We start from the raw sequence: 23,472 nt of genomic DNA, 5'->3' as shown, positions 1-23,472 counted from the left end.
ATTCCTTGAGAGATTCACAGTCAGCTGGATAGAGGATACTATTAATGGTCTCTGAAGTCACCAGGGTTGTGCACCATTCAGAATTGAATTGAGAATGCTTTATGAATTACAGTTAAATTCCTGAATTGGAATTGAATTGGAATTGAGGTAGCAAAGAGGATGCAGAATTAAAATGGAATGAAATTCACACACAGTAAGCACTTTCGTACTGTCGTTTTTAAGAAATAACTTTTCCAGTATAAATGACCAAAAACAAATGTGTAAATGTGATGTAAATTTTACCATCCATACACACAGTATATGAGGTATTTCCAGAAACAAATGGTTAAGTATGGCTTCCCCATATTTGTAGTTGATTATTATATTATATTATATTATATTAATATTATATTATATTAATCATATTATATTAGTAAAGAAAAAAAATATTCACTGCATAAACTGGACTCTAATTATTTTAATATATAATTATTTGTTTCAGTTTTTGATGTTAGCTGTGTTAACTGTTTTGATAGTACTGAACTTAGTTAAGAAAATGAATTAAGAGAATAAATAATGAATAGTCAAAATTAATGATGTCATTATTTATATTTTGTCACATACCTTATGTCAGACTAATGGCATTTCGTTGTATTTCAGTACATTCCAGCCAAGAGACTGGATTCTTCAATTCTGAATTTTGCCCAAGCCTGAGTCACATACACTGACATATCGACCAGGACGCCTGATTGGCTGATAACTGACCAATTTCAGATTAGCGGTTGCTGGTCGATTTTGCCAATTAATGTGCATTAATACATGATTGTTGATGGATAATATGTAATTTTTGGTGAATGTTGAGTAAATATTGTATAAAATTTTCATTTCTTTACATCTGTTTTGCTGTCATTGCATTTTATTACAGATAGACTGGTAATCGGGCATCATTAAAATAAGATAAATTTGCCTGAAAAAAAGCTAAACAAAACAAAATATTGCACATGTAGATGCTTAACAATCAAAGGAAACAATTTGAGTAAGAAAACATAAATTAATTTCAAGATATATTCTCTGAAAAGCATTATCGTATGCAATTTTGCTTCAAATGTAGATTTGTCTTGCTTAACGGATATTTTTGAATCTTCTCAATGGAAAACAAGTCAAAAATACATAACCCCCCTATATTGGTCAACCACTATACTATTTTCAATAGGAATGCTCCACGTTTAACAATTCATGTTCATAAAAAAATAAAGAAAATATTAAAAAAAGATGGAAAAAAAGATAAAACAATGGAAACCTTATAATTGGTCTCCATGATAACCATCCATTCAGAACCCCACAGTGTTCACGACTCAAAAGATAACACATCTCAGAACTGCATTGACTGCATCGACCTCCCTCCAGCGAATCAATGAATTATACATGAAAATATCGACACACTGATTATTTTTTTCCACTCAAACAGACATACCATATTCAAGGACAAACCCTCCGAAAACAGGAGAGCAAAGAGCAACACTATGAGAATGCGAATGATCCTGGACACCAGCGGGTTAAACCATCACCGCTTTAGCTAGGACCCGAACGCTCAATAGAAGATTCCCTCTTCTGACGACCGCAGAGTGCAGTCAATTGATCAAACAATAAACGTCATCTGTACAAGAGATAAAATTCAGTCTGCTCCCCTTTTATGGCTTTAGAGAGAGAAAAGGCTACATGAATGTTTCTCCTCTTTGTCCTCCTCGTCCTGTTCCAATCAAAACACCGATGATTGTCACGTCTTTGTGCTTAATCTAAACCGTGTTTATATATACTGAAGAGCAATCTCTTTGTACCGCCGTCTGGTCTTCAAAGCAAATTCGATATTCTTAGGACTCAGAAAACATCAAACTTCGGCAAACTGAATGACTGGCAGAAGGAAATGACTTTCATGCAAAATACGAGGAGAAAATGGACTGTGAATCGTCTTTCGCTACCAACGTACGCCTGCATGCAATTTCCAGCGTCGATTCCTTCAGTGTTTTTCAGCCAATCCTTTCTTCCTGGTCTGTGAGGGCCTGGTCGTTTAAAAAAGAACAGGGAAATGAAAGCTCTTTTTTTTCCGGTTCTCAGAGTCCAGAGTAGTTTTTCCGTTTTTTTTATATTTTTTTTTATTTCACTTATATCTCCCCACGTCACTGGCCATGAGTTTTCATGCTAATAAAGCACTCTATGCTTAATGTTGTGTTAACCGTCAGGAGCTTTTCGCAGCCATCGGTAAAACTGCTGCTGGAACAGGATGTGCCACTTTACATTAGCTTGAACAATCTCAACGGCTCGAGCGAACGCAGGTGCCGACTCTCCCCCGCTGGTCAGGATGAACTCTTTCAGCTGAGGAGAAGATAAACAGTTTTCATTAACATGATAATCGTATTGTGTCTGATGGATCAGATATAGAGAGTTTTATGACTAAGTGGCAACCTTCATCTCTGATAGTTAAACAGCGTCAGAATATACGACGCATTTACATGCAAATGCCTGACATGCAATTTAGCAGATAACAGTGATGTTTATGATAATGAGGAGTGGGAATGGATTTGAAGTAAACAGAATTATCTGTGTTGTTTTTGTGGAAGAGAAATACAATTGTGACACATTACAAAACAATTCCCACTTCCTGAGGTCACGAGATCTACATAAACGAATATGCGCTGGGATTAAGTATTTAAGTTGCTATTCTGGTGTTGAACTATTTCAAAAAAGCTGTTTGTTCATTTACATTTTCAAAAGGAATAAGACAATCAATTGAAACCTACAGCGTTCAAAGTATCACTGATCTAATGGTGAATCTGTGGATGAAGTGCTCTGGCAGCAGCTGATTGTCAATGACAGTATGCTAATGCTCTGTTTAAGAAAACACTGAGGGGGTTCGTATTATCGCTGTATGAATGATAAATTGTGGAAGGCGAAGTCAGCTGGATGAGAAAGTGCTGCGCTGCAGTGAGAAGCATCAGCAGTCTGTGTCCTCTGGGACTGAAGCCGAATGAATTTGAATAAGTGAATATACGTTCCATTTCCTGTAATATGGTTAAGCAGTTACATTGAGGAAATAACCCAACGAAACAGACCAGTGGCCAGTTGCATAAACTGTTAAGACTAGTCTTACAAGTTAGGCATCCAATTTTATTCTTTAAAACTGTTAATAACTTTTTAAAGTCAGTAACATAAAAACATAGATTGGTCTAATTTGACACCGAACAGTAAGACTGATTACCCCTAACTAACTTCTATTTGATCATACTAGTTCTTAAGACACAGTCTTAACATAATGGCTATGTTTATGCAACTGGCCCCAGAGCACATTTCTGCAGGCTTCAAAGTTTACTTTTACTCATTTTCTCCATCTCTAGAATTTTGCTGACCATCGTTTCTTGTAAGTATTAATGTTCCACGAAGATTGGTCAATAGTTCATTAGTGCTTTAGATTGAATGGAGGTGTGTAAGACCCAGGATGGTGTATAAATCCAGACTCACCTCATTCAACTCGGCCTCAGTGTTGAGAAACTCTGTCACGCCGCTGATTAATTTTGAGTTCATAAATAAAGCTTCTCCATACCTGCGAATGAGAGACATGGAGTTCAAGCTCGGCCATTAAAAACACTGGAGCACCATTTTAATGAGCTCAGTAGCAAACAAACACCAATAGATATTTCCCATAATGCTCTCTGGTCCTCCAACCACAAACAAGAAATAACATTGACTAATAAATATCTTATGAGCGTGCGAATGTAAAATTCATTTCAGGGACTGAGAGGAAGGTTAAAGTCCCTGATAAACAGAGATGAATGAAGCTACATTCACCTGGAATTCAATATGTCCCACTTCTCACGGAAATATCTCCATGCTAAATGTCTTCCCAGCGGATTGCGGCCCACATGTATGATGACATCGATCACGTCCTGATCCGGCACCAGGTCAGAGGTGAGGGACAGATTCAGGAGCCTGTGGACAACACAATAAATCAAAGACAATAAGTGAGGAATAATTGACAAGGCTGAATTATTTAAAATAAACTGGTAATGTGGCCATGGTGTGGACTGTAAACCTTCATTAAGTGATTTTAAATCTTTATTAAACACAATTTTTAGCACTTCATAAGCCCCATGGAAATTGCACTCCAATTAATTCCCGTGACACATACAAAACCCCGAAGTAGGCGGAGCTTAGCAGACGGTTACTTTAAAAAGAATGTGGTGAAGTGATATATAACAGGAACAGTGGATACAGAAAATAATCAACAATCTTGAATGTGTTTTGACCAAAATGATAATACTCGAAAAAAATTATATACTTCAATAATTGAGCTCTTATGCTAGGAAGGACTCCAAAATATAATACTTGCCTTATTAATGGCTGCTATTTGACAAATACAGCTATTATCATGAACATTATCGTGTCTTTTCTAATTAAGTCATTCTAATTAATTTTGCTATCATTTCTATGCTAGTTTTAAGCTCGGGTAAATCTGAGATACAAAACACATTATTCTTCCCCGTTTTCATTAAAGACAGCCACTGACAGGCCTGGCGAAACACAATTATTCAAATATGTTCTCAATACTGTGAGTCAGCATCTTCAAAAAGTAATTAACCTGAGAGGCCCAAATCAAATGCAGACAGACCCATTCGAGTCAAATTGGTGCAAAATGTCAAGTAGATGAAAAAGGAAGAAATAGGAAATGAGGTGTTACACATAAAGACGCTTCCACGGTGCACAAGTTTTCAATTTGCAATAACAAGTGGGGTAATTGCTTCATGTGGTTTGGTCTCTTATTTCAGTTCAACTGCTCTTTTGGGCTTTTGACTTTCTTTCTTTCGTCGAGTCATTTGTGGCACCTTTTCACAAACACCCTGGAGATTATCGCCACGGTGACAAACACATCTGTGTGTGGACGGCAGCTTCACAGCTCGCAAACGTGACATTCTGCTTCCTCTGTGGACAAGTGTGAACGCTTTCAGAAGTTTCTTTGCTGTGCTAATTCTACAATCACTTTTTTAAGTTCAGATCAGCATGTTTATTTTAGCATACTAGCATACTACTGTCTTGAGTATACAGTATGTACACTGTGCACAGCATGAACATTTTCTATATGTGAAGGATACCTACATTTACCAAAACACAGTATACAGCCAGAGCACACTGTGTAATACTGTATCCCACAATACAATGAGCTTGAACTGACCATCCATTCCTAGTGTTTATACATCTTTGTTGATCCTGGAACAACATTCCAATCAACCAATCAGATTTGAGGGACAAGATGTCAATTTCAGGCTTACAACCAGGGTTACATGTAGGTGCTTCTACATCAGTGTTATTCACCTGTCAGTTCCCTCTGATTTTAGGGATAACTTATGCGTAGGGTTAGGTTTAGGGGTGACGATATGGTTAGGATTTAATTTTCAAACAGGAATGTTGTTCCAGGATCAACTGAATATGTTGACCCAGGAACGCGCCTAACTCTGCAAAATCAGGACGTGCCATAATTTACAATATTGTACATTATTTAAAAAAAAAAAAATAGTATACTGTAGACAGTTCACAGTATTCAGTAAGCAGCACGCTACGTTATTTTCATTCAGTTTCTAAGGCTGCACAGCATCTCTAGTATAGCAGTCAGAGCAGAGGTGAGATCAGCACACACACACACACACACACACACACACACACACACACACACACACACACACACACACACACACACACACACACACACACACACACACACACACACACACACACACACACACACACACACACACACACACACACACACACACACACACACACACACACACACACACACACACAAGAATTCCAGTAGTGGAGAGAAATTGTATTCAGCCCACTAGATCACAACACACGTCATCCAAAAAACTAATAATGGAGGAGGTGGATACAATTTACTTCATGCCATAGAAATCAATACTAAACACAGTCCATACACCCCATCCTTCAGACTCAGTGATTGAAGCACGTTTACTAGCTCACTCCAAACACAGGCCAGTTTTCTCTGCGGTAGATTAAATATCACAAACACACACACTCTCACACACAGCTCACCTGGGACGGAGGGCTTTGCTTGTGCATGCTGTGTGAAATTTAAGTGTGTCTAAAATCAGTGAACTGCTGCTAGAGGTCCTGTCTTTTAAATCCAACACTAGAGAAAAGGTGGACGTCTGAATGCTGCAGACGTGTCATGAAATATTTAAAATATCTTATGTGACACTAAAACAAATATCAGAAATGAGAGATATTTGAAGCACATAAACAACACTAAATCCTCACTATGCAACGATGACTAATAGTGCGCTACATGCACAGAGATGGTAAAAACCTTTGTTTCATTGGAATTCATGAATGAAATGGAAGAAGAAAAAAATAAGTGTAGAGCTCCAAAATTCTCAGAGGACAGTCAAGAGCTGCTGTGTTTTTCTTTGAGATGATATAAATTCAGCTACAGGTTCTTCACACATCATGCTAACACCATGCAGTGTAGCAATAGGTGCCAGTTTCTAATTAGCATGTGAGTGTTGCTACCTCCTGTTTTTTTTCTAGCAATGATGTCTGGCACTTTCAACACCATCACATCACTATTGCTGCTCTCACCCCACATCATTTGCTAATATTCAGAATATTTTCTGTTGTGAAAAAAAACAACAAAAAAAAAAAAACGTTTTCTTGGCCTTTTCTTTGCAGTTTTCTCAAAAAAGCTTCTACCATTTGTGTTTTTGGAAAATGGGAACCCACCTTAAGCAGATGCAAACTACCAGCCAAAATGGTCTAGCACAGGGATTCTAAACTCTGACCGACAGTGAAATTAAATGAAAATTATAATTCCAGTCCTCATCAAACACACTTGATCAAACTGATCAAGGTCTTCAGGATTACTGGAAAGTTCCAGGCATGTGAGTTTGATTAAGGTTGAAGCTAAAGTCTGCAGGAAAGTGGACCTCGAAGGCCAGACTTGACAATACCTGGTCTAGCAGCTCTAGTTATCTGTTATCTGTGTGTTTAGTTTAGTTTTTGCCCTGCGTCTCAAGTCCATGCTATCCATCCTAAACTGTATGTGAGATTAAAATAAGTGTGTCCCAAAGCATTCTTCTATTTCCGGTGGATTTTCGAAGTGTGGATCCGTGCTCACTATAAAGGCTAATATTACCCACAATTCATTGGGTTTTTGGAGGAGGAACTACAAACATGAGTAAAAAGTGTTAAAAACTACAAAACATGGCGGATATGCGTGACCGGCGGTGAGAGGTTTAGATAAAGGTTTGAGGGACTAATCAAAGTTTAACCTCATAAAAAAAAAAAAAAATCTTTAATGTTATCCATGTTATATTTCCAGAGGTGTAAAGTCCATGTTCAGAAAGTAAAAGTCCTCTACAGTATTTTGTTCCAATCACCTGGATTTGCTAATTAGCACCGTTTTTTAGCCAGGAGATAGAACTAATTAGTGAAATCTGGCTGAATTCATTGGTGCAATAAACATATGGCAGGACTTCTACTTTCTGACCTCTGGACTTTACACCTCTATATATTTCATCTGCAACAACAATGTGGACTTTTATAAAGATCCGTTTGGCCATTTGCTTTTAAATGCATCATTATGCATTAATATGAGGAGAGTTCTCTGCATGAAAGACTGCGACTGCAGATCAACGTGTGATTTTATCTTTGACAAGATGATTGACAGGCCAGTTTACTGTGACAGGATGCGACACAGAGCAACCGTTAAAGACGCAATCGTATGACGTGATAGAATGTCACAAAGCTTGTCTACTCTCCTGCTATACACTCAAAAGTATATACTTTTTCTTCACAAAACGAGCACATTCTTTTAGGGCGTAGTATAAGTAAGCGAATTTAGACGCAGTAGTTTCCATTCACTAGTTCCTGTTTTCCTTTGTTCAGTTTTCCCGCTTCTCCTTGGTTGTCATGGTAACTAATATGATTTGCCATCACATTCAGCTGTGTCGTCGTTGATCACCTCGTTTGCCTGTGTATTTAAGTTCCTGTGATTCAGTTAAATTTGTCTGGTCTTGTTTGTGTTATGCTGAAGCTATCCTATGGTTGAATTACCTGTGTATTGAATTTAAGCCTTTTGGAATCTTCATCTATGTGCGTTTATATACTGTGACAATAGAGGAAGAATGGTCTAAACTTGCTAAATCATCCAAATTAGACCCTATACTGACTAAGCTATTGAAAGAGATGCTTCCAGATGTTGTAGATCCTCTTCTTAATACTAATTATTTATTCATCATTGTCATTAGGATATGTCCCAAAAACTTGCAAGCTGGCTGTAATTAAGCATCTTATTAAAAGAATATAGCCGCAAGCAGTAATTAACAGGGTTCAAGCGTTTTAAGACCTTTATGCCATCTGTGTTGTTAGGGTTTATGTCGACCTGAAATGTAGGGCTGACACCATCAAATATGCGCAAATATACAGAAAAGAAAGGCTTGAACAATAATACTTGATACACAGTAAGCATGCTTACACACACATACACGTGCACACATATTTTGTTGTAGATACAGATATTTGGAATAAATAATGGCTAAAAAATGTATACTGCAAGTCCCCTTTGTATAACACCATTATCAGGTTTCACATTACTCAAAGTGTGGCACTATTGTCAAAACTGAGAGCTCAATACAAATGAAGTGATAAACTTTGACAAAATGTGATTGGGTTATAATAGTGATTTTATAATGTCTTAATATGAATGCAAAATCAAAACCTGTGAAAAGAACTAAATTAATGAGTACAATGGCAAAATTACGATTATAACCAGCAGATGGCAGCAGAGGACCACTCATTGGCTCACTTTAATTTTAAAGTCCCCGTGAACCGGAAGTTGCAAACGATTTTTCTCCAGTGTTGTGACGTATTTCCCAGTGAAACGGAATATTGAACAGAGGGCAGGGTTTTACTCTAGCGCTCCTCCTCTCCATCTCTCGCTCATAGCAGACTAACGGTTTGAGGGGAGTGGTTAAGCGTTTTTCAACCCAAGCCGCCAAGCCTACGTCATCAGAAAAAGACGCCATTCCAGACCGGAAGTACATTTTCAGACTTTGATTAAAGATTACCACGGCAAACTATTTTTTTCTGTGTCTTAACTTGCACGGATTAAAAGTTCACCACAAGACTAGTAATATGCGCTAACAAAGTAAATAGGGTAAATTTTCATTTCACCGGGACTTTAAAAGTGTTTGTTTCCAACAGTAATCTCCACTAAAGCAAGGCAATTTTCCATGTTAACTCCATTAAGCATGCTTACACACTTACACACACACACACACACACACACACACACACACACACACACACACACACACACACACACACACACACACACACACACACACACACACACACACACACACACACAATGTTATTGGGCAAATGGCCTATGAGGAGTATGAAAAAGTAGATTTATTTGAAAATCCAAGATGGCAGAAAAATGTGCATACCGGAAATGAAATCGAAGATATGTCTTTTGATCATCTTGAGCCAAAGATTCCAATGGCATAAGGCTCAGTATTAGTTTAGAGTTTAACCAATAGCAGTGCTATAGTCAAGCCTAGCTCATTTGAGTTTGATTAAAGGCCAAGACAAGAAGAGGGTCGACCATAGAAATTGCGACCATAGTTGGCTTTGGGAAATGCAACCCTGGTCTCAACTACAACTCAACTACAAATCAGAAGGAAGGGTGCATTATATTTCAAGCTTCAACATCAATCCTTAGTCAGTCTCTAACATCTAAACGGAACCCATCAATCACACTGGTTGAAAGGTATGTTGATACAGAAACACATAGAGTACTACTTGATAAGTTACCATCAGAAGCACGTGGCCTTCAAGAGTTTGTATTGTAGGAGAATGCTGGAGGTTCCTGCAGAGGATTTTATATTCAGGGTTCAGCTGCCTGACTTTTAGATGTTGTATCTAGGTGTACTGTGTATGACACCCGAGTCATGGATCACTGAGAGCTTGTAATGCTCATTGATTTTAGCTTCAAGGAATGAAATTAGCACAATACAAAAAAATGAAAAGGTTCCTCGCTGACCATAATTTGATCAAAAGTATTTTAACATGAAGATGCCTGGATGTAATGAATGGAAATGTGTGCTTAAGTGTGGCACTATTTATATTCTTCCTCTAGCGAGGTAAACCACATCCCTTTAAACAGACTCATGCTGAAGATTCCCACAGGAATCAGTCTGTATAGTGCTGAACACTCACTGCAGAGAGGGGTCAGGGTGGGTCTCTTTATATGGGCAAGTTTCTTTCTCTCATAGCATCTATAAAACAATGACCAAATGCAACTGAATAAATGGAGATGTCAAACCCACAGTGAATCCGAAGAGAACTGCTTCAAAATATGTGTGGGCTGTGAGATCCTCGTCTGGGCTGGACAGGGTGTAATCCGTCACCGTCCTCATCCAACTATTGAGTCGGGAGAGGATTTAAGGCACCATGGAGACTTGTGGGAAAAGCCCTTACGGCAGCCATTGTTTTTACAGCCCTGTCAGAGGAGTGAGTGCAGCTCTGCTGGTATGAGCGACATGACGTGGTGGAAGGGATTGAATCGGATTACTTCATGAGGTACAGCAGACTACAAACAGAGTTATAGTCAGAGGAGTGTCGTACATCCTCCAGAGACTTACAGATACTTCTTGCTATCAATAGAATGGCAATTTGGAAGATTTGTTTTAGATGCTAAATCTTCCCGCTAAGACTGATTGAGCAATGTGTTATGCTCCGGTAACTTGTTATTTGAATTTCTTTGCCTCATCATGTTATTGTCAATGAGTTGGTAAGAGTGTCGATTGACCTGTTGAGCAAGAAGATGTTGTCACTGCAGGTCAAGGCCTCCAGAAGAACCTTCTTCTCAGAGATGGCTGTAGAGGAATGAAACTTCATCCAGATAAACTCCCACACGTCCTCATCCATCAGAGACACGCCTGTGCAGTACACAATGTCCCGCACATTAGGTGGAATCCTGTGGGACAGAAGATTGAAATATCTGATTGAAGTCACAAGCTGACTTCACATTTATGTTTGGATATTTTGAGGTAAACATTCACAGCTAGTAAATAATATCATTAGCATTTAAATACATGTAACATGTACAACTGTATTGATGGGGTCAAAAACTTTAATAGAAAACATAAATTTACTTTTAAAGTCCAGAGAAAATAGTGACAAATTGTGATACATTGATTGGAATATATGCACACTCAATGGTGCTTGTTTGTTCAGTAAACATTTTACTGATGTTTACATTAGATTCACATGGCAGATCACATTGTGCACACACCTAATTCTTGTTCTAATTCCTGATAAATACATTTTCCCGAAGAGACATTTTTTCTAAAACAGCAGCAATTTGTTTAGTCCTCATGGTTGTTCAAAGATAACAAGTCAATGTTTCACCTCAGAATCAATGAAAAACAGTGTGAGTGTATTTTTGCATGTTTTTATTTGTATGCTTATGTGAGAATTTGAGGTGTCTTTTGCGGTTTCTTCTTTCCGCTCAAATTGTCTGTTGTCTATCATTTTAAATAAAAGATTTAAGATTTCAAATGGACCACTTTGCCTCAAGTGGTCTTCTGCTATCTGCAATCACTTAGAATTCTGTCACAGCAAGAAATGTTCATAATAACACACCAGCTGATCTAATTTGATGATATTTTCTAAAGTTAATCATTTAAGTGGGGAAGATTGGACTCAAATCATCCCAGCAGGCCTCCCAAAGTGAGTCAAAATGCAATATATATATAGTCTAGAGATATACAGGTCATAAGTAACCTCTGAATGGACCCATAATATCATCTGGTTATAAATCTCAGAAAAGAATAACAGTCTACAGTAGAAGAACTCAGAAAGAAAAGGCTCTCAGGCTGTGAGACGATGCATGTAATATTCGTACAGGAAGAAGAAATAATATTAAACCTCTGGAGGAGCTGTGGCGATACAGTGACTGAACTTTTGATTTGCTCAAACAAAGCGCAATAAAGACCTGCTGATTCTGGATGAGCCGTCGGAGCCTCTGGGAGTTTTCAATGTAGCAATACAGAGAACGGCACATTCAGTAAAATATAAAATCATGTCACATCCAATTGGAGCGTATAGACTGAAATTTCCACACCTGTGAAGGTGATGTCTTGTTTATGACTGCCACTGACAGGAAGTCTAAGCGAATTCAGAAACGCAGTTAAACAATAATATTTGTGCCGTTCCGTTAGCTGCCATTATATCTGGAAAATTCATGACTTATTCAATATTTTCAGAATGAAAATGGTAGAGAAACACAATCCATCAATCTAATTTTTACATCTGATATTATAACATGAATATTATGGTTTTCTGTATAATGTGGCTGTTTGGAGGGCAACACATTTATAATAAAAGACTGTTATTAGATTCGTATATACGTCTAGAACTTATTTGTCTGTGAGACACTTGTGTTCTTGAAACAATGTACAAAGTTTGTGTATTTTACAATGTTTGAGACTTTATTGTTTCAAATAGAGACTAAATATCATCTGTATGATGCACTATAAAAAAAAAACATTAAAAAAAACATAGCTGCTTCAGTTTCTCTCGACAGAAGCGTCTGACTTTATTTTCAGCCCTATCTTCTTTTCTCAGTCTGTGGTATCTTGTTTTTAATCAATAAAGCACATGAGGAGGTTTTGTCAGAGTTTGTCTTTGGCTTCACAGTGATCTGAAGTCTTTCTTTGCAGCTCATAAACTCTGCTGGGTCATTCCTGTGACATTATCATCACCTAAACCATAAAAAGACATAAAGGTCAACGCATTCCTCTTTTATGTGCTGCTTATCCCTGAATATCAAACTGAACAGATTCTTTTTATTATCCCAGCAGGACTAGAGGTCATTTTTGAAGAAAGGACAATGAAGGACACATCTGGCAGATCACAGAGGCACAGTTTGAAAAACAATTCAGAACAGTTAAGGCACATTCAATAAAATGCTAAATTAGTCAAAATTATAATACTATTAAAAGTATGCTAAAACTAATACCATAAAAACAGTCGAGAAGAAAGGCAGCAACTCTAGCAGATGCATTTCAGAAATAATTTCTTTTCATCTGTTGACTTGACAGTCGTACATGAGAAACTAAAGCATTTTAGGTGCCTTTCATGAGCTCTAACTCTCTGCCAGAGAATTAAACTAAGCTGTCCACATGATGATACGTCTATCAGGAGGGATTGTGTTCAGTACAGAGACTTTCTGTCAGTTCAGACACGATCAGAAACCTCACACTAGACTCCACGGGGTAATAATTACAGAGACACTGCCAGAGCAATTGAGCCGTTTCAGGGCAAAAGAGTGGAACATCTTTGACTGAGCAGGTCAAACACTGGCTGAATACAACTGTGTGTGTACTTCACATGTTGAAAGCAAGAATATAGGCAAAAAAGCTCTTAAACAGAGCAATCTGCTGCTATCGGAGAAGCTCATGTCATGTTAGAGACCTCAACAAGTCATTAAAAGCACATTATGTGAAGTCAAGGTCAATATGTGACACATCATATGTGTAATAAAGCATCCGTGTGTGTATTTAAGGTCTATCTGTCAATATAAAGGCACAGTTGTGAAGTCAGCAAGCAAATATCCAATGTATTTGGGGTTGCCAATGTGTGATGAACTGTGTGTGTGGTCTTTCATGTGCTTGTAGGCGTGCGGCCAACTGTTTGGCTCAAGGACAAAAAATGTTTTCCTAAAAACTGGGCAAACGCAATATCTTGTGCATGGTAAAACCATTTATTCAGACAAACAAACACAATCCTGTTTATTCTCCATTGTGGCCATTAGTGCCTTCCAGAGGGCTGGTGTGTTTGACAGTGTGATACTGCATACATGCATGTGAACATTGCTGTGGGCAGCAGGGAAAACAAATCAGACTGTGTGTTTCCATGGACACTTGGAATAAAGCTCCTACTGTATGAATGTTGGCAGGGCTGATGAGCAGGACATATTGATCAGACCTAAAAGTGTCCACACACACCACACTCCTTCCAGCACTGTGCCTCGATATTATTGCAGAAATGTAATGTGCGTTTGACCAAATCGAAAAGGACAACTGTGGCTGTCACTGTTGAAGTATGGTTTCTCAATGAGGATTTTTTTTTTTTATTCATGTACTTTTTCTTCACCAGGTTTCCTGCAGGACTATGTTTATGCAGCGGTCAAGTCTAGTTGTTAACTGTTAGTATGTTAGGCCGATTCAGTGAATCTGAGTTATCTGATTTAATCTATGGTTTACACTAACTAATTTGAGAAAAAGTTTACAGAAGAGCTACCTCAAAACAGGAATTAATTGAAACCTTGAACTTCATTATGGCGTTTAGCTATACGTTTGGATTTGTGTCCAGACAGGAATCACTGGACTTGAATAAAAGCTGTTATGGTACAATATGTGTTTGTCACACTGTAAATTTGCTCACCTGTTCTTGTTGCTGGAAATCCAGTCTGAAATGAGAGACACAGCTTGGCGGTGACAGTGTTTGCTTCCAAAACTGCAGGCCAGCATGATCACCTCTCTCTGCAACTCTCTGAGGAGGAAAGAGGGAAGGATACCAGCAGGGAAGAAGAGCAGCAGAAAGTTAAAGATGGAGGAAAAGGAAAAATGAAAAATTAAATACATGTCTACTGAGGTCATTCCCATCTCTGAGGTGGAAAATATCCGACTTACACTTTGCAATTCGGTGTCCTTACATAGACTACATATAAGTTTATAACTGTAATACATAATTCAAGAAAGATGAAACTCAAGACTCACTCGGCCTGATAAGCCGGCTGCATGAAGGAGCCGTCAGGGGAAGTGCTTGGCCAGCCCAGCTTGTGATACTTTGGTTCCACCTGTCTTAGAACATAGTCCTGGTGAACAAAACAAAAAGTAAAGCAAAGGAAATAATTAAAGCAAAACAATACAACAAAAATCTAAACAAGAAATATAATAAAACACAAGTAAAGCAAAACCAAACAAGAGGCATAACATGAGTCAGTGGTTGCCATGTTGAGACCAGGATTTAAATTTCCCTTGAAATAACAGTATGTTGTACTCATATTTGTACTTTGTAAATGTATAAAACTCACTCCCGAATACATCCAGACCATTTATGAAAACTAAGCAGCAAAAAATGGGTCATTCAGAAATGTTTAAGATTTTATGAACTAGCTTTCAGCTTTAAAACATATTAGAATATTTACATATATAACTGTCTGGACAAATAATTGTACAACATTTACTAACAGAAGCTGCTGAGTCCTCGTGAAAAGAGAACGAGAGAGAATGTTGATTCAAACTGAATATATTGTGTTGTTTTGTAATGTTTATACAGTTTATACACTGTGTGTGCGTGTGCATGTGTGTGTGTTTTGACTCTCCATACGGTTGAGGGAAATGTAACAGCAGGTGATGTCATGGCTAATTTAGCATGACTGCTCTCCTTCATGCCCTCTTACTGAGACGAGAGAATGATCACAATTAGACCCTGCTATGCTGCAATTCAATTCTTAACACACACACACACTTACACGGATAAAAGCACATACAGTAAAACACTGGGACAGAGGTAGAGGACATTGTTTTCCATAATGTGGTGAACCGTACAGATGATCAGGTGTGTTTGTCAAGCTGTTACTACAAACATTGAGTGATGTGTTATAGTTTTGCCAACAGAGTAATCTCAGTTTGACAATTAGTGACGCAGCATGCGCACACACACACACACACACACACACACACACACACACACACACACACACACACACACACACACACACACACACACACACACACACACACACACACACACACACACACACACACACACTGGTTTGGACTGACGGTTGAGACACCTGGTCACATGATTTGAAGGCACCTGACTAATTTGCTCCAGCTGTTTCCTGTCTTGCATTACATGCTAAACATCTGCTCTGTCTCACAGTAAACACAATAAATGAGAGTTACAGAGAGAAGACACTATTAAATTCATCACACACTCACTGCAGACACAAAAGGGTCGTCCATTACAGAGGAGGGGCAGAAATTACTCATGCGCACTGAGGGATTGTGGGTAGGCGTGTGAATGCTACTCTGAATAACAAAGTGATAAATGAATATGAAGCCGGAGAAACAGAGAGACTGTCTCACTCTGTCATCATGATGTTCAGAATGAAATACTAGCATACTGCACATTATACACTGCATATTATTTATAAAAACAGAAAAAAATCGATATATTGTGCTTTTTCTGTAAAAATGTACATTTCTCATTCTGATCAAATAACGTATCTAGAAGAAGCAGATCAAAATGACAGTTGATATTGTGCAGGTTTCATTCGTCACACGGGAAATGGAAGATTGAATCAAGTGCACTGCATTGTGGGAAACAGTATTTCACACAGTGCCCTCATTATATACTTGCAGAAGCTCATCTGGGAATTTCCACACACATGCGCTCTATTCACACTATTCACAACATGCAGACTGGTAGGATGATATGGTAGTGTGCTAGTCTGAACATAGAGCCATTAAAACACAACCGATGGTGGAAATCTCACTGTTTTTCACACCAGTTTCTAAAACAGGCATTGTGCCTGAAACATTGTGGACTGTTGTGGAATAATGATCAGAGGAAGTCTTAAGTTCGATCTGTCGAGTCATATGAGACGTGCTGCTAGATATCAGTTGTGTCTTTCTTATTGCACTAGTCAAGGTTAAAATCCAACAGACACCAAACTGATGTGAGATCAGACTCACGCTGAACAGGCTGTGGTCTTCAGTGCGGTCCAGGAGTTTGTCCAGCTGGTAAAGAGCTCGACTAGCAGCGTGCCAGGGCAGAAACTCGCTCTCCTGAGACAAATATGAGATCATCTGCAGGGGGACGTTTTGGGGCAAATACCCCGCTCTAGAGAGAAGAAAGAGAGTAGGAGGATAAGACACTAGCAACACATTTGAAGCATATTTCCCCCTTGGTAGACACATCGTTAACATTTGATTACAAACAGTTCATTTTGTTCATCATCATTCGTTTAGAATACCTGCCAGGCATTGTGCTCTGCGTGGGGAGTCATAATGTGCTGTAACCCCCCCAAAAAAACAGCTTCTCCTGTTCGGCTACAGTCGTGTTCAATTTGCATAAATCCATAAAACATAAGATCTCTTTTTAAAGATTCAAATGTCTTCTTTTTTCCCTTCGGTCCTTTCAGAAATGCCTACAACCCTCCTATGAGAGCAGAAAAACAGAGAGGTGGCCAATATCCTCAGACCAAAAACACAAGAAAGACGAGACTTTCCATGAGTCTTTGAATCTAAAGGACGTAGCATAGTGTCACCATTATATTAAGTTACTGCCTAGAACACACAAGCAACCGCATAACAATGTTTGGAACAGGCCAGCATTGTCGCTAGCATCTTTTTCAGGTTCATAATAATGCGTACTTTGTGTGTGCTGTGTAGTTTTATGTTTATTTGAGTGTTTTGTTGTTAGCTTAGCAACAGCTAATGGCAAACTCAATTGAAATCAATTGTCAGTCGTATCTGAGTGCACTTCACATGAGTAGTGCTAATTTGCATGCCACATGAAAAGAGCATTTGAAATCAGTTGCGTAAGAGGGACTATTTCCAACCCAGGTTCATTGGAAAAACGTGCCTGTGCAAAATGACATTACATTGTTTCTTGTGCATTTCACCACACTTTCAAAGTGAAATGTCAAGTGAGTGGCGCTAAAATCCCATTTAGCTTGATCAAAAACATACGAAAGCTGAATCTGGCAGCATTTTATCACGTATCTCGGCAGTTTGGAAATAAAGGGCCAGATTTACTAAACAGGGCAAATTAGCATGAGAGCATAATTCCAAAAAAAGCGAGTTCTACGCATGATCTACTGACGACATGCAAATTAAAGAACACAGACAGCCGGATCATTTCCATGATGACCAACGCAATCTACCAAGAGCAGCGCGAGTTAGCGTCTGGTTAAGACATGCTTTTTGGGCAGTAAATAATGGCACAAACACCAGTAAATTGACTAGCGAAAATCTCAGTAAATCACCTTACATGATTCATTTAAATACTCTCCTCCCATAAATTTTGTGTCTGAAAGGGAAACTCCCACAAATGCATATTCAATAAGTTCAGCCGCAAAGATAGCTCTGTCTATGCCTTTTCCGCACAAATTTTTCACTGCGTGACTTTAGTAAATCCTGACAGTAGTTTTTTAACGGCAAATAAGAATTTGCACTTGATTATATATGATGCAGGTTCAAAATTGATTAGTCTTTATTAATCGAAAATCTGCCACCGTAATAATTTGTGTGAAATGAATTTTTTATAATTGTTTTACTGCTAATAGTCTTCCTTTCTACAGTGAATTGTACTGTATATGTACTATTTTTAAGTTTTGCAAAACTGTCAAAAAAAATGTAATAATAATACTAATAATAATTGGCAGAATCGCCTTTTTTTCAATGAGCCTGGGTCATCTTTTTCATATTCTCATTATTTTATGCAGAGCATAAGCACTCCGAATCAGAGGTCAGGCGAAAAAGGAAGTGATCAGACTTGTAAATGGACTCATTAAATTCCAGAGGACAGATTCACCCAACACACATTTAATTGGGACATTAATCACAGTTACTCACAGACACCCACTGTTAACCAAGGAGGTTTTTAAGATTTACAAACTGATTTGCAATAACATTAGCAGGAGACAATTGAGGATGTGAAAAATTTGAAACTATTTCAACATCTCCATGAAAAAAAGCAGTAAATGTGTTTATAGTATCAAGCAAAGGTGAATTTATTTGTGTCTAATTAAGATCAGGAACCGTTCTTATTATTTAGAACAACCTATAGAAGGACGGAGAGTTTTTATCTGCCTTTAATATTTAAAGTTCAGAGATTAATGTTTCATTATGAAGTATGATACATGGTTATGGAAAAGTATTGAAACATTGTTGCTCAATTTATTTAAAAATGACCAAAATATTCCAAACATAAGAGCTCAGAAATGCTTTATTTGACTGACACTAACATTTTTGTTGGTCTTACAGATTGATTGCAGTCAGGCGCAATTGACTCTATACACTGTTGAATTATTTAAAGTAAATGCAAGTGGCTTAAGGATTGCAGTGGCTTTTACACCTCGGGCATGTATTAATTTCCAATAATTCAACAGTCTGGAGTCAATAATGCTATTTATCTGCAAACATTTTCTAAATGCTGTGTCTAAAGCATGAGTAAATGACTTCTGCACAGCATTGGTTGTGTATATTGCTTAGAAACCAGCTCGACAGACCTGGAACTACTTCACATCTGTGGAGTTATAGAAAATGAATCAAAACCACTGTGTCAACCAAACAGAATAAAGCATTAAACTGTGGTCTAATGAGCAATAATTGTATTAAAATAAGCGATTAATCAGTCTATAATGATGCCAGTGCACTTGAAACACTCATCGGCTGTCTGTTATTCTTTCACACTGATTACATGGAAATATTACATTTATATTGTCAGAATTGATGTGCACACAAGACATGAAGGATGCAGTCAAGAGCTTAATAACATTGCATGTGCATTAATTATGTTTTGTTTCTCATTAAGCTTATGTGCTTAGAGACACTGAGCACATAAATTATTGCAAAGTGTTCACCGGTCAAGTCACATTAAAGGTGAAGTGAATGATGGCCAGTGGACGGCACAAATCACCTCTTGTTTGGTCACATTAACCTCCAGAGAGTTAAACACCGGTAATTAATAGACTAAATGAACATACAGTCTGTCATAGTTGATCATTATAAATATACAAACTGTCATATACTCATATTTTAATGTTCATAAGACTATTAAAGTTAAAGTGTTTCTTTATATTTTTTTCTTAAAATGGTAGTAATATACAAATATTTTATAATGGCTATCATTTATATTTAGAGACGCTTCCATTATTGCCAAATGCAAAACAGCAGCGACTGGAGGCCATTCAGTTTCTCCGTTTCATAAAACTTTGCTTTCTTCCTTGTATTTTTGAATTATTCAGCTTTCTGATCGAAGGTTGGAGGGAAAATGTTCATTAAATATGAACAGAACATTACCATAAAAGTGTCATGAGGCATTGAAGTTTCCCTGCTGTTAGTGAGCACAGTAATGAAAGAGCTGATCACTCTCATGCTTCAGGAATGTGCCAATACACACACACACAGCCTCAGAGAAACGTGTTACATTGCATGAAGGCCATTTATCATTGATAATAGCACTCCAGAAGAACAGCAAGGTAAAAATAAGAGTGTGCTGCTCTTTAAAATTGCCTGCCATCCTTCATTTTCAATGAGAGCTGGTGATGTCTGGCAACATGATCGTCAGCGACCATTGGAGAATTGAAATAAACTCTTTATATTCTCATTAATGAAAAAAACTTTTTGGAATTTTAGAGCAAAATAACAGTCTCCTAAATAAGTAATTGACTTTTAAATTAGCCTGTAATTGTAGCTCATTTAGATGAAAATTAAGAAGCTCCATCACAAAATATAAAAAAATATTGTGCAAAGGAAAAGAATATGGAAAAGTAACCAAAATATTCTCCTGGCACTGTTCTTTAATTCTTTCTGGCAGTTGTATTCGATGTGTTGTATGGCAGAATTGTCGACAGGTGTTGTGATGTTTCACGAGCGTCGCAAACAAAACAACCTTCTGTCTTTACGGCAACAACCTGCTGATGCTAATGTCGGGCTAAGAACAGATCAGCGTTTTTATGGAGGTTCAAGAAGCTGGTGATCAATATGACTGTTGACAGCAACTGTTAATTGCTTACAAACCTAGATGAAAATGACTATTTTTGCAGTCTGACACTATTTTCATGATTCTTAAGCACATAATATTATAGACCTTATGTAGCCCCGCCCCTTTTCAGCGCTGCGCTCGTTGTCTTTTGACTTCCGGTCTGTATTTTCACAGCGATCTTGCGTATTTATGAATGAACGGCTCGTTTTAAAATCTTCCCGGTCTACTGACATTTGTTAAGACATCTGCTTTTAAACATTACAATCCTCATGATAACTTTTGTTAACTTTATATTAAGTAAATCCACTTCAAAATCAAATTACTCCTGGACAGCAATGCCATAGAAATATACAGAGCAACTGCAAAAACAGAAGTTCAAAGACAATATTCTAAAGATGGCGGCGCCCTCGTTTCTCTGGCGCATAAGGTCTATAGTGTCATGCATTTCTTATTTGTGTTCCTTGTGCTTTTATTTTGTAGTCTTTTAGTTTTAGTTTGTAGTGGGTTGGTCACATGACAGTAACAACATGGTGGATGTAGTACATCTGAATTTCATTCATACCATATTCATATTTACATAATATAATATAATATTAGCATAGGTTGAAATATGACCCAAACATTTTTGACTGTTCAATCCAAAACCTCAGTATAGCTGTTGCTCCAGAGAATATTTAAATAACTCTGTGCTTTAAAGATACTTTTATGGAAGATGCTTGCTTGCTTATGGAAGAAAAGCGATGCAATTAACCCAATTATTATGCACATTAAATATGATATTCAGTCTCCAACTAGTCTTCGCTAACACTAGCTTTCTTCTTCTCAATTGATCCAGTAATTCATAATCACAATAAAGTCTTTGTGAGTCAGTATTGATCTGGGTGAATGACTCCCATGAGCACCAGGGGCATTTAATTAGGTAACATCCCTTGAGGCATTCAGTTTCCTCAGTCATATGAACACTCTTTATCATCCCAGTAATTTACAGAGAAATGAGACATTTTACACACTGTGATTAACGATGATGCTGTTTTTAATATGCAGGTTGGCATTTTCGCTTCTCGAGAACGTAAGGACCAATAACTACCTCCACAGATCTGAGCCTGAGGATGAATAAGACATGCTGTTAACATCCGCTTGTTTTTATTAAGAGTAGCTGCAAACTAAAGCAGAGACAAAAAATATGTACAAACCAGACTGAAATCAGGAACAAAAGGATTTGCCTTCAGTCCTGTTAACGTTCAATTATCAAGCTGTTCGGTAAACAAGGCCGAGCCGAATAAACAGGCTAAATGAACATGACGTACTACAACACAGGAACAGGTTTCCTTTCTCGGCTCAATATGACACAATAAACACAAGTTTCTCTGTGGGTTTGTCGTCAGTTGACTGAACCTTCGTGGTTAGGAAACATCTTTGGTCAAAAGCACAACTCTCCACATGCCTGTTAAAGCCCCGTCTATCTCAACATGAGCCGCACAGCGCCGGCACACGAGCCTGTCGTTTCAGTGTGAAGAACAGCGAAGCTAATGCTAGCAGAGAATCTGACAGCTTCCTCGTTTAGTTTGGTGGAAGAATAAAAATGACTGTCCAAAGTGAATGAATTTCACAATCTGTATAAAGCAGCACCTAAATTCAATGTCTAAGAAAGTCCACCAGTGAAACTCAAACAGTGATTTGGCTTGAGAAATAAGTTGTTTTGTAGCATCAAGAGCAGCTGCCAGTGACTGAATATTTCCTTCATTAAGCAGAATGAGCGAGTCCTTGTATCAAACAGAGAGGACCTTAGGGAGAGCAGTCGTTGCTGAAGGAACTAATGGCAGCTTGGCAGCCTGTGGCACAATAAACTCTGTTCTTTCTATCTACCTTTACCGTTCTGTCTTTCCTTTTCTCACATGTGAGTTTCCAGCTAATGATGAAGCTCTGAAGGATCGACACAATGAGACCGCAGTGGAAAGGAGGGGGAACAGAGGTTTTCCCTCGCTTTCTTATTATCCGCTATCGCAGTAACGGCTCAGTGGTCTCACCGCAGGTCTCATCCTGATGAGCTAAAGGCTTTTTCTTCACTAACGCCTTCGGGCTAAAAGAGAAAAGAAGATCGAGAGTACAGTACAGAACGAGAGCTGTATCTGTCAGTAATGAAGGTCCAGCTGGAGTTCACTGGATCTGACTCTTCTTTCTATTGTGATGGACGGCTTTATCAAGATCCTTTCAGGTTGACCAGAAGAAAATGGGTGTTAACTTTGAAATTTAGGTCTTTCCGAATGCTTGTTGCCAAATTTCTGTCTTTCTCTAAAAGACAAAGAAAGCAAGTATTTGCAAATGTCATATTTAATAATAATATGCTTCATTTTTGAATGGCAGCAAGTGGATGAATCGTTATATTCAGAACATCAATTACCCTCAAAGAGCTTTTTCATAATAATAGGAACATTTTCATAAATGTCTGGCTATCGTTTCTGATTGAGTAGGTTGAACTGCAAAACGTAATGCATGCCCCTAAAGATAAATATTTTGCATTCTATGCATTTCTACAGCTGGTGAATATGACAAGATTTGATCATGTCAAATGTGATTTCATCTGGCATCAGCAGATCATATAGAATATGTCTGGTGATGCTATTTTAA

The 23,472-nt window shown here is 38.0% G+C and overlaps 1 protein-coding gene across 1 annotated transcript in view; it reads right to left on the bottom strand.

Moving 5' to 3' along the window:
- Nucleotides 1-400: 400 nt before the first annotated feature.
- The window catches only part of LOC309497858 (thyrotropin-releasing hormone-degrading ectoenzyme-like), a 154,176-nt gene continuing 131,104 nt past the window's right edge, over nucleotides 401-23,472 (bottom strand). Inside the window, exons 13-19 of the mRNA XM_082168202.1 lie at nucleotides 16,827-16,974; nucleotides 14,841-14,938; nucleotides 14,506-14,613; nucleotides 10,865-11,032; nucleotides 3,823-3,963; nucleotides 3,496-3,577; nucleotides 401-2,352 (exon numbers count right to left, since the gene is read on the bottom strand). Of these exons, the coding sequence (XP_082024328.1) occupies nucleotides 2,209-2,352; nucleotides 3,496-3,577; nucleotides 3,823-3,963; nucleotides 10,865-11,032; nucleotides 14,506-14,613; nucleotides 14,841-14,938; nucleotides 16,827-16,974 (889 nt within the window). The 3' untranslated portion in view covers nucleotides 401-2,208. The remainder of the gene's footprint in view (nucleotides 2,353-3,495; nucleotides 3,578-3,822; nucleotides 3,964-10,864; nucleotides 11,033-14,505; nucleotides 14,614-14,840; nucleotides 14,939-16,826; nucleotides 16,975-23,472) is intronic.

This window comes from Leuciscus leuciscus (genome assembly GCF_965113295.1).
Source record: "Leuciscus leuciscus genome assembly, chromosome: 4".
Lineage (NCBI taxonomy): Eukaryota > Metazoa > Chordata > Actinopteri > Cypriniformes > Leuciscidae > Leuciscus > Leuciscus leuciscus.
The sequence above is the reverse complement of the archived record's forward strand: the minus strand, read 5'-3'. Positions and strand labels throughout refer to the sequence as shown.